Here is a 12,611-nt window from a genome sequence, read left to right on the forward strand (position 1 = left end):
TCTCTTGTTATACAATCTAAATCCCGATTCCCTAAATATCCAACGATTTTGATTATCCAAACTTTTGATATTTCCTAAACAAATGTTTTGACTAGATTTAAACTTAAAACTTAATATGGCTGTTCTTTCTTTTTTACGGTCATCTCAATAATGAACATCTATGCGATGAGAACAATGGGATTTATTTCTCTAGGTCTTTATGACTTGCAACATGGAATCTTGTTTTCTTTCTGTCTTATAATACTGTTGAAATACTGTTGTCACTAAACTTGGTAACTTGATACGTGTTACTAGTCGGTTTAAGGGTAGATATCAAAGGTCGTGTCGGATCCGTGGTCAAGCCGCGGCGAACACTTTGTAGTTCTCTTGAGTCTATCATCACTTAAGTCTCAGAATAAACTGGAGGAGGTGATGAGGGCAGCGCCTGTTGTCTGGTGGTAAGCCGTGGAGGCGACCCAGGATACAGAGACTGGTACGGAGGCGGGCCTTGGGCATGCAGTGAGAAACTAGGCCGGCCTGGTGGACCTGTATACGTAAGAATTGGTGAATTATCATAAGAACTACTAAGCAATTCGTTGTACATTCTTTTGGTTTTATCAAATCAAATCATGTTAATATTTATAACAGATGTACATCAATCATTTAGATCAAAGGGAGAAAATTGAACAATTTGTTACGTCACATCCGTCCGGACGTCAAATATTAATTCTATAAACCTTACTATACTAAATATAGATTTTCATGACTCAATACAGTATTGGTATGTACGCCACTATGAGGTCACTATAGCAAAATCAATGCTTATACATTACGAACCAAATATTTTACTATTATGCTCTTTTATTTTAATTTTATTTTAATAAAAGAAGAACCTTTTGATATCGGTCAGTACATGGTTCTATTGACCTGTTGAGAGTGAACAATCTCGGACTTTGTCCTCGATTGATATACTCTCATCAGGTAAAACTAACTATGTATTGACCTCATCAAAAGGCTATAATTGTATAATAGTGAATCATGTTACATAACAACAAACACAATCTTTCAGGCAAGTTTGAATTAGACAAGGTTTAGCATCTTGTTGGTCTTACGCTTCACAGTATATGATCATGTGACCAACCAAGTTAGTATCCCGGTTAACTTTTTAACATTGCTGTTTATATCTCAACTGAATTAGTACTATTAATATTATTTATAAACATGTGACCTGCTCCAGAAAACCTAACCTCTTCCAGCATCTGAAACCAGGTCTGCATTTTACAAAAGAACTTACGACAAAGTCGTTAATATTATCCGTCTTGTAGAATGATCTTTAATGAACAAAATTTATATAAAACCATTTGTTCACAACTATTTCAATTCCCATAATTATATTTTACGGACACAAGAAGAGAACATTGATTTATTTGTGATTAATTAGCATTCATCAATTTGGTCGTAAGTCGTAACTTCTTTTGTAAAACGCAGTCCAGGCCTGTGGAGTGCATCAATATCACAAGATGCATCCAAATTTGGTAATGATCGAACCAATAATCACTAAGATTTGTCTATCAAAAGGCACCTGCTCCAAAAGTTTTAACCTTCTCAAAGACCTTAACCTCGCCCAGCATCCGAAACATATGGCTCAGATTTAACATTTAAGCCTGTCATGTGCATTAATTTTAAAACCAACCAGCCATGCAAGTTTGGTGAAGTTTGTATTGTAGATTCCTCATTTTACGCGAGTACTTAATTCCGCGATTCAATTGCTTTTCGTCAAATCGCGAGCGCCGAATTTTTGTCATAATTTCTAATAGTTAACAATGTATGCGTCCGAAAAAGCGAGATTTTAAAATCCGCGAGATGTGCTTCTCGCGATTTGACGCAGAAATGAATTCCTCGCTTTTAATTCGGAATTTACAGTAGCCATCAAAGAAAACCTTCTTCAAAAAATTTAAGCTGCTCAAAACACATTAAACTCATTAAGTATTCGAAACCACTGTCTCAGATTAAGTATTCAAGCCTGTTAAGTCCATAGGTATCATAAGGTTCACCATTCATGCAAGTTTGGTGACGACAGGACTAGTGGTTTCTTATATATGGCTTTCAAAGAAAATCTGCTCCAAAAACCTTAACCTCCCCCAGCATCTGAAATGCATGGTAAGGCCCAGATTCAGCAGCCAAATCTTTTAAGTTCATAAGAAGGTCCAGATGCACACTTAATGCGGGTTGGCGAATGTAGGACTAGTAATAGCTAAGATACAGGACTTGCTCCAAAATCTTTAACCAAGACCGGTGGCCGACGCCGAGGGTATACCGTAAACTCCCCCGACTTCGTCTCAGTGAGCTAAAAAAGCACCATATTCTCATGAAAAGACCACATGGGACAGCTTTAGGCGTTCCATACCGATCTCCTTCAACATAAAGAACGTAAATGTTAACTCAAAACAATTTATATGAAAATGTGATTTTGATATTTTGATTTTTTGCAATTAACATGTGAAAGCCAAGGTGTTTCGGATTACGCTCAACAGAATCTACAACATCTAAAATAATTTTATAGGAAGCATGTAGTAATTATATAAATCATTATGATTAACTCTCATTTTACAATAAAATTGATCAATGTACTCCACTTGATATAAATTAATTGTAGTTAGTTCCTATCTTATCAATTAAAAAACCCATCATTTACACGCTTAGATATTGTAATTCTATCAATCCTGTAAGAAATACAGTTTGCTACATTTGTAAGACTATATCGAGAATGAATTTCATAACTTATGTGTGCACACGTGCATGCGCGTGCTGCGTTTGTGCGCGCGCGTTACGAGCAGCAGGGAATTTGGATTGCAATTATGATAATTTATGAGTAGAATAAAACAATTGGATGCATGTTAATCGCAGTAAATACACAAGTTGACTGTATGTTATCGTGTAATTAAGGTAGATTAATTAAAAATGCGTTTGTCATCAGAAAACACCGGTGTAATGTTGCTTTCTTTTCACCTGACCTGTTTATATTTACATCTTTATATGAGTTTTATGTATGAGTTTTATAGCTTTTGACTACTTTACAATATACAGTATACAAGTTTTACTTACTGCCATTGTCGACAAAAGTGATGGTGGTGCTGGAGGGAGGGGCTCTGTCGCCATGGCTAACCAGCTGGGAACCAGCCGCCTTAGATTTACAACAGAAAATGGCAATGCATATTCCTCCCGCTGTAAGGATTCCTATAGCAAACAGGACGCCCAGTATTATTCCTGCCACAGTCGCTTCTTTGCTAAAAATACAAATACCAATAGCAGAAAACCAACCAAACCTCGGACTCGGGGGTGGAGAGCGAGGGGTAAAAACGTCATCATATCTAACATGGAGTGAGAGGTATTAGAATCGGCTTAGGACAAAGTTGATTCTACTTACTCCGAGGCTGTGCTGTTGGAATTGGAATAAGATAAATAATAGCTGCACTCTGAAGGTTTAACTAAAATGGAAATTAACAGATTTATCAAAGTAAAAACTAGTAAAAAAATAATCAAGAGGCCAATAAGCCTTAAGGGTCACCTGAGTATCATAGCCCACACACAAACTTGACGAGGAGTCTCATGTATGCATTCAATTAAGTTTCATTTTGAAACAAATGTAAAAAAAAATCATTTGACCCCCTCCCAATGGATTTATTCAAACATTGGAGATCTAATCCTTTGAGGGTTAGGTAATTTAAAAACAGGTCTTCGCGCGATAACTTCACATGAATTCATAATGTTTGCGTGCCGATTAGTGGACGGGATCATGAGAGTACCCCAGAGCACACCGTGTGTACACATGCAGCTTTATAAATATTTGAATAACAAAAACTGTTTCTATTACTTTCCTATCGTTGGAAATGACAAAAAGGCCTTTGAGTTTCCATCTTAATATAACAAATACAATTTAACTGCTTTATCTTTCAAGCTTACATGCAATTATTTGATACATGTACACTTCAAAATAATTTGAAATAATGAAATAAATAATTTCAAATAATATACATGTACATGCTCCAGGTATTATGGTGTTCCGATGGGGCCACTTCGACTTTCGCCTTGAGGGCGAAGATGCGAGAGTGTGAAGTTGCGAAGGCGAAATTGCGAAGGTGCGAAGGCGAAGGAGCGAAAGAGCGAAGATGCGAAGGCGAGAGTGCGAAGGCGAAGGAGCGATAATACTATCGCTCTTTCGCCCATGCAACTTCGCACTCTCGCCTTCGCAACTTCGCACTTTCGCCTTCGTCTTTTTTTTTATTGCATTCAGCATGAGGTATCGGTCGATTCCAATGGAATCGAATTTTTTGCAGGCACCGTACTCGCCCGAGGTTTGCCGATTAATCTCAGATGTTATTGATAACCATGCTCTATAGACCATCGTGCTTACTATGAAAGTTAATTAATATTTTGCTGTGTTATGTGACATATATCTTTACCGGTGCTCACTATGACTAATCATTATATACTCCTCATAAAATGTAATGTCCGCAATAATGTGTACACATACACTTCCAGACTCCCGTCACTTATCAGCTGTCTGTTTACCTTAAACCAACATCGTGGTTCAAACACATTACCATTTTAATTTAATTATGCGACATTCCTTTTTCATGCACGGATGAGCTGGAGAGGGGCCCGGACCCCCCCCCCCCCCTTTCCCCCACGGAAAATTAATTTCACACAGTAATGGAGAGAGGGTCGGACACCTCCCCCCCCCCCCCTCCACCCCTGGAAAATTTAGTATTATTGATTTCACACAGTAAAATTACCAAAAATATGCCTCGGACCTCCCCCCCCCCCCCCCCCCCCCCCCCGATTAGTACAATAGTACAATTATCCCCCTGATCCCCCCCTCCCCACTAGAAATAATAAAAAAATATTGATCTGGGCGGGGTGTTGAAAATACATTCTCAAAAGTTAATCTTCTGCCAAATATGTTATTTTATACAGCTAAAAATATCTTTAAACGATAGAGAGCTCCAAAAACATAAAAAGGCGAAGGTAAAAGTGCGAAGGCGAGAATGCGAAGTTGCGAGGGCGAAAGAGTGATAGTAGTATCGCTCCTTTGCCCTCGCAACTTCGCACTTTCGCCTTCGCATCTACGCGCTTCGCCGTCGCATCTTCGCACTTTCGCTCCTTCGCCTTCGTACCTTCGCCTTCGCAACCTCGCATCTTCGCCCGAAATTGCAAAGGTCGAAGTGGCCCTATCGGAACACCATAAGCTATATATCGAAGAAAAAGACTGAATTTTCTACTTCCGTTTATGAATTTATGAACAACAGCGAAAATTAAAATTCATGTCATAAGATACGGTAGCCCTTGAATTATTTTGTTTAGTCGAGCAAGCTTTTTGGAAGGCTATTACTTGTACAGCTTACACTTCTGTCAACACTGGAGAAATAGTATGTCACATGCTCAAAACAAGGATGACAGGCACGTGTTATTGCTGTTTTCATTCTCTTGTCTAATCATCTTAAAGAGAGGACAAGCATTGTGGGCAAGTTTATAAGATTATAGGAGTTGACACTGCTGCTGATTTCTATAAAACCAGTGATCAATCTGGAGCGGGCAAAACCTGCACTTTCAATTTTTCAAAAATCCGTCAAACTAGATAATGTAATCATCCAGTTTTTAATTTTTACCTCGGCTAAAAAGCTCTTACAGTAACTTTGAAAGAAAGATGTTCACATGCATTAGACATTTAAATTGATTTTAGATTAAAAAAACAACAACAAACAAACAAACAAAAAAACTACATTGATTTTAAATACATTTTGCCGATCGTCTCAATTTGTACATTAATCTTGTACATTGGGCGTTGTCAGAGGTGCAAGCGAAAGTTGCGTAACACGACCTCTGGTGAGAGAATGCAAACTATTATGATGATGATGTATAAATTTATATAACATGAAACATGATTAATTCCTTACTGCAAAAGGCAAAGAAATAATGGATTAAATATGTCTTTATTTACATTATATACCAGAATATCCTTTCTATAATTATTATTTGAAGAACGTTGTCAATACATTTCATGACGTCATGACGTTTTTGGTTAACTGAATAGCTATAAACAATGCTATGTTTAGATAACTATTATATGGAAACCGGAAAAGATATTTTCAAAAATCAAACTGTTTTAAAACCGGTTAATTCTCCAAATATTTCACTCAAAATTTCATTAACTTTGAAAACAGGGCCGATTTTGCTGCTTACCGTACCCAGTTCTTATAATATTGTGATGATGACCATCTCCCTGCCTGAAATCTTTTTAAAAAGACTATAAAACCTATAATTTTAGTGAAAAACTTAAAGATCATGATAGAGTGCATGACCTGATATTGAAAAGGTGCAAGACTCTGATAGAAAATAATTTTCCCGTATTTGTTAACTTTCAAGATAGGTTTTATGTGAATATTTTTTCATGAATGAACAAGGTGGATAGTATACATGTTTTATTTAAAACAACCTCCCATCCCCCATCTCCAGGAGCAGACAGAAACTCTCCTGTGGGAATTTAAAAAAAAAGCTTTCACAAGCTTTAATAATTTCTCCCTCTTCTCCTGGTCTAGCTTTTGAATAATTAACCATTCTTCACCATAAGTCACCATCTGGTATTTATTCCAAGATTATTTTACATATACTGCCTATCGGTGATTTAGGTTAGCCAATTATTACTTTACTATCAACAAGTCTATTTGTTTATTCAGAAAGTTCAAAAACTGTTTTTGTTTCAAATGATAAAAAACTTGTATAACTCTTTTAATCACAAAACTTCTTAATTACATTATATATATTAAATTACGTAATTTACTAAATATGAACAAGCAAAGGAAGAGAAGCAATGGCAGATAACTCCATTAACTGCCTGAACTCTTTCCAGATGCTTTCACAATATCTCAGCTTTGATAAACAGCTTCTTTCTTGTTCTTTTCTAAATATGTAAATTTACTCATTTCTTTCATTGAAATTCCTTAGCTGAATATGATAATAAGACAAATATGTAACCCCCAGCCATAACCCTTGCCTTACATGTATGTGGCATTTGACTGTTTTGATCTAGATTCAGAACCCTTACCCCGGGGGACATGAAATTTATAATTTTGGCTTCCTGATCCGCAAAGTTATGAATTTGGATTTTCTTACAAGTGTATGGCAGTAGAGAAGATAATTTTCTGTTTGAGAGACTATTTTAGAAAAGATATGCATTTACACTAAACATCCATTTTGGCCCTATAGTCAAAACCCATACTCCATGCAGAGGACACGAACTTTACCTTTTTAGTAGAGGACTTCCTAGTTAACATAATTATGCATTCAGTTTTTCTTACAAATGTGTGAGAGAAGAGAAAAGATTTTTTGACATAATATGCATTAACATTTATATGACCATAACCCCCCCCCCCCCCACCCCCTACAGTCTAAACCCTGACCCAGGGGCCATGAATTTCCCAATTTAGGTAGAGGGCTTCATGGATGCATTCGAATTTTTTCCCACGTGTGTGGGAGTAAAGAAAATGATTTTCTAAGATTTCTTACATTTTCACTGCATGGATGTATTGGCCCCATGCATCTTAGGGCATGGACCTCTGATCTAGGGCCATGAATTTCACACTTCATGTACATCAAAACCATGCATTCAGTTTTTTTTCTTCACATGTGTGGGAGTAGAGAAGATTTTTAAAAATTTGGCTTTTTTGTTGTTGGTATATTTGGTGGTGCCCCGGGGTGATAAAGCCATGAAGGTCACAATTTAGATTCCTGTTACCATAGAGATGCTTCACAACAAAACAGCAATAGATCACCTGAGTTTACTCAAGTGACCTAATGAAACGCAAATGGTACGTAAATGTTTTTACCCTGAGGGTGTTGCTAAAACGCGGAACGGAAAATGGAACAGAACAAAACAGAATAAAGAAGAAAATTATTACCAAATTAATTACTTGAAAAGGGTGTAAAATGGTATAAAAATTGTGTTTAGCACTTGACATTGTTTAAAAATTTAATTTTAACAATTATAATAGTATAAGAAAACCATACGATCAGTAAGAATGTGGAATGTAAAGACAGCCATTATACGTCGACAATTAATGGAGTTCGTTTTTCCATGGAGTGACATTTACATGCACCAACTTCCAACTGAGTGAATTGCCAGTAAATATAGCTTTAGTAGCATAGTGTACGTTTGTTGTAAAAAGAAAATTTTATATGTTTTGGAGCTGTCCATGCATTTTCGTGGAATTTATTAGGTCACACACATGCAACATAATTCAAATATAAGTTGTGCGTATTTTCAATCACTGAATAATTATTTTTCATAATCCATTTTAATACTGGTAATGTTTAAAATCAATTTTCAATTCCCCCTTTATCATACATGACGGAAGATATCAAAGATAACGTTGTTAATTGCTAGTAAACAGAAATCCGCGGACCTGGCAAGATCGCGCTCGGACGATCACGTCAATCAAACTGAGTGCTATTGTTTCAAGCTTGATTGACAAGCGGCATCATTTTGAAGTTTGTACAGGTAAAAAAGGGGGCGTTTGTAAAATGTTCGGCCTTTAATAGAAGTTGCTCATTATACGTCATGGTAATGGATCGTTATCAATACGAAGTGTTTTATTGATATCATTTCTAATAAATCTCACACAAGCTAATTGCATACGTTTGCTTAAGCGCAGAACAAAAATCAAATAATAATAAATAAAATGTAAATCCGTTTTACATTTTTGTTTCGCTCTGCACTCAAAGTAAGTAAATTTACTTTTTAAACTTAATTGCTATAAAATGTAGAAAATAAGATCAACTGACTTTATTTCACATTTCTTCTACAATAATAAATCCTTTAATAGCGTATCGCAGTTATCAGAAATTGAAAACCTATTGTGGATTCTACAACTGTCAGCTTCGTAACTAATTTCTTACATTTCTTATATACCCTCATCAACATGGAAATCTCCTTATCAAAATGATCCATCAAAAATAATTTAATGTTTTTCTGGATTTTTTTCTTTCAAAAAGCACGTGTACATGACTACATGTTGTTAAATAAAGCTGTAAACACGATAGAGATATTGAAAAAAGTTGCTGCATGATGTTTTACTCATCATAAGATTCACTATCTTAATCGAAAGCAACATTATTTGATCGGATCAACAACGTTGGAGTTGTCTGGTATATGTAATTTTTTTGTCCTTTCATTCCATAAGAGTTATATCTATTACAGTATTAACAGTAATCATTTTTAAAAATAACTATATTAACACTGGCTAGCTTTATAAAGTATATGTTTTCCGTTCCGTTCCGTGATTTAGCAAATCTCTATTCTGATGATGAAATCATCAATGATTTACGTGGATATAAACTTTTTGTGTTTGTTTTATGAACACTTGTTTGATTGCTACATGTTTAACATGGTACACTTGTTGCAATGCATGCAGTGATTGACTGCTGCGACCAGTAAACTATGAATGCCTATTCAGATGTAGAGTCAAGTAATTGGAAGCAAAATCAGTAACAAAATGAGAGAACTTACCGTTTGTAATCACTAAGTAAACAAACAAAATGACGGCATCATCCGCCATAGTTTAACTGACATGTGTAGACACAAGCTGTGTTCTCTGTGAGAAGTGTTACGTGGTCACTTTAATGATATTATGAGCAAAATTCGCCGTAACGAAAAAAAGGGGGATTAAAGGTCCGTGACGCCGGATTAATTAATCTCACTCCACCCAAACATTGACCCAAAGACAAATAACAACTCAACGTTGTAAACTGCCTGGTACAGTTTTTTTTTCAGTTCAGTTTTCAGTTTATTTTTTCACTCAACACCATATAATGGTACAAGAGGTACATAAGAAGACCAAACATATTTACATATATACAATATAGTACGTTGTAAAGGTCAAGAAAGTAAGTGGGGTGAACGAACAGTATGATTAATTTTTGAAATAAAAAAATACATTTCAGGCACGTAGCATCGTTTTTGAAAGTGGGGGGGGGGGGGGGGGGCAGACGGCAGACTCATCCAAAAAATCTTGACAAGCCAAAACAAAAAAACAAAAACGGGAAAAAGATTTCTTTCCAAAATCCTAATCCGTGTGTGTGTGTGTGTGTGTGTGTGTGTGTGGGGGGGGGGGGGGGGGGGGTTAGGATACCTTTTACCTTAAATTTCATTGTTCATTTCCTTATTTTCAATTTAAATTTTTACATGGTCCTAAGTGGGGAGGGGGGGGGGGGGGGCAACTCCATGTTAATTCAATTTTTTGTATGTAAATTTAAGAAAAATCTAATCAACTGAAGACATGATTTCATAGAACTTTTTGGGAGTTGATTTTAATCAACTCTCCTATGCAGTTACTTAGGCAAACCGAAAGTGAAACAATGTTTGGACCTAAGCACAAATCAACACCGCTGACAACATTTGGTTCACATCAACAAATTCGATGTAATGAGTCATTTATAGATGCCTTGTAAATAGTCAGATTTTAAATGGTACGAAAAATTTAGATATTTTTTGAAGTCGTACATTTTAGGTAGCAAGGGACAGTTTCGAATATAAAGTACCCGGTCAATATTTTTGTAAAATTGAGAGTTGCTGTACTTGAAGGCTTATGAGTGTTGCCAAAATTCATGAAATGATTTTTAATGATTATTAGTTAGAGGGGTGTCTCTTGTTGAAATTGATATGCAATATGTAGGCCCCTTATGTGAGGTACATGAGAATCAGAAGTAAAATGCGAAACCTGCGGCTATGACTGTTGTGTTGACTTTACACAGTGAAATTGCAAGTTACAGACGGGAGGTAAAATAACACGAAAAGTAGGTGGATGGGACATTGTAAACTATACACCGGTAAGTTTCTAACATGTGATAGTGCAACATGCACGCGGTACGGAAGGTCAACCCTCTGCAGGGAATCAGCTGGGGGAGGTCTAAAAAGCTGAAAAATCATGAAAAATTAGCAAAATATGAAAGGGTCAAAATCTCATAAAAACCAGTATGTAGAGCATTTTACAGGTTTTGACTATACTCTGTCCCGAGTTTTTGCTTCCACCACTTTTTGCATGATATTTCAATAATAGTAAATACCTTTGTGCTCAAACTACGTTCATCCACTAATATAAAAAATGTCCAGATTATCTGTTTTGAAACGCCCCCTCTACCGCTTCAGGTTTCAATACACATCCCGAAAGTGAAAGTCTACGGAGATTTTGCATGGCAAAAGCCATTAATAAGCCCGGATGATAACGTTAAAAAATTGCTCGATGTATTCCGAGTGTATTCCGAATGGAGAAAAGATGTAAACATTCCCCATTATAAATCTCCGTAAGGAATCTGTTTTCGTTCCTGTGAATTTTTCTGAGTGGAAAGGGATAATTGTTCAGTGAAGATATCTTGGATAAATTCCCTTTTAACGATTTCAACTGTATTTCTTTCACAGGTATGTGTAATTTTATTTTAATAAAATTACACATACCTGTGAAAGAAATACAGTGATTTTTAAATCATCAAAAAGCGATGGAAGCAATAACATGGGACAGACTTTAGTAATTTTCTTCAGAAATTGGTGATTGGCCTTATAAAGAGTGAATTAAAGGTAATTGTGCTGAATGGGAACAGAGGAAATTCTAGTTACAGAGTTCCGAAGACATGCATGCCTTGGCTACAGTGAATTGTATAAAAAAAAACTGTCCCCTGCCACCTATGTATTCCTACGCCAGAGTTCACTATGGTCTCGTTCAACCAGACGCTCGGCTGTCTCCGTAACGTAAATCTCCGACAAGCATAGAGTCTCTCTTGCTTGTCAGAGATTAATGGATACAGCTGAGAGTCTTGTTGAACGAGAGTAGAGTTCAATTTTGCTTGGATCCATACAATTTTTCATAACTATTTCGATTACTAATACGTAGTTTGATGGAATAATTCTTTGAATATTACACATCATGATTGATATTGTGTTTTAACGAAATTCAGGACTGTAGGATTCATATTATAAAAATGTGCGTAATTCAAATACTTGTAGGAAGAAGATGGGTGAATAAGATTCATTGCGCAAATGCCCATTCGGTTTAGTAGTGAATTACTATTTTGAGTTTATTTTCAATACTAATATAACATGAAATTCATCACCAATTTTGTTACAATTACACAAATTACAATAATGTTTACTTCTTTCAACAGTACCCCACCTTCCTATTTCGACAGGAAGATGATGATTTGTAGTTCTAAACTTTACTAATATTTTTCTTAATTTACTGGGCAATAAGAGTAAGTAACGTTCACATTCAAAATTTGTTTTAAAAATTCTATATATAACACCCTTAGCCGATTCCTGAATATCGCGATCGTTATGCCATTTTGTAAAAATTGATCTCTTAACCTTTGGGTAAGTAATTTTTGACCAAAATCGTGGCCATGCCCCTTTAATGTTTTGACTGACCTTTGTCCAATCAGATCGTAGAAGGCGGAGTTGAGACAATACCACTCGTGACTTAATTTGAGAGTTAACTGGCTAATGGAGTAAATTATAGACGACGCAGATGAGGGAACTATCTATCAACAATAGTTAAAAAGTAATAAATCAAGGTCTAATATATCAT

At 35.9% G+C, this 12,611-nt stretch overlaps 1 protein-coding gene across 1 annotated transcript; it reads right to left on the reverse strand.

Annotated features, from left to right (window-relative positions):
* Positions 1-163: 163 nt before the first annotated feature.
* On the reverse strand, positions 164-9,676 carry LOC128161273 (uncharacterized). The gene is made up of 4 exons (XM_052824525.1): positions 9,545-9,676; positions 3,407-3,467; positions 3,085-3,266; positions 164-525 (listed from the first exon to the last, which is right to left on the reverse strand). Exons 1-4 carry the CDS (start codon positions 9,591-9,593, stop codon positions 383-385), a joined length of 435 nt encoding a protein of 144 aa, XP_052680485.1. The 5' UTR covers positions 9,594-9,676; the 3' UTR covers positions 164-382.
* Between the last annotated feature and the right edge of the window lie 2,935 nt (positions 9,677-12,611).

The sequence above is a fragment of the Crassostrea angulata genome, chromosome 8 (genome assembly GCF_025612915.1).
Source record: "Crassostrea angulata isolate pt1a10 chromosome 8, ASM2561291v2, whole genome shotgun sequence".
In the NCBI taxonomy this organism is placed as follows: domain Eukaryota; kingdom Metazoa; phylum Mollusca; class Bivalvia; order Ostreida; family Ostreidae; genus Magallana; species Magallana angulata.

Bases quoted from the DNA above. Each gene is read 5' to 3' on its own strand.
- LOC128161273 (XM_052824525.1), bottom strand. From the start codon at position 9,593: ATGGCGGATGATGCCGTCATTTTGTTTGTTTACTTAGTGATTACAAAC. The intron at 3,267-3,406 runs GTAAGTAGAATC...TTGTATTTTTAG, and splicing joins TCCAACAGCACAGCCTCGGA to CAAAGAAGCGACTGTGGCAG. The intron at 526-3,084 runs GTAAGTAAAACT...TTACGTATACAG, and splicing joins CACTTTTGTCGACAATGGCA to GTCCACCAGGCCGGCCTAGT.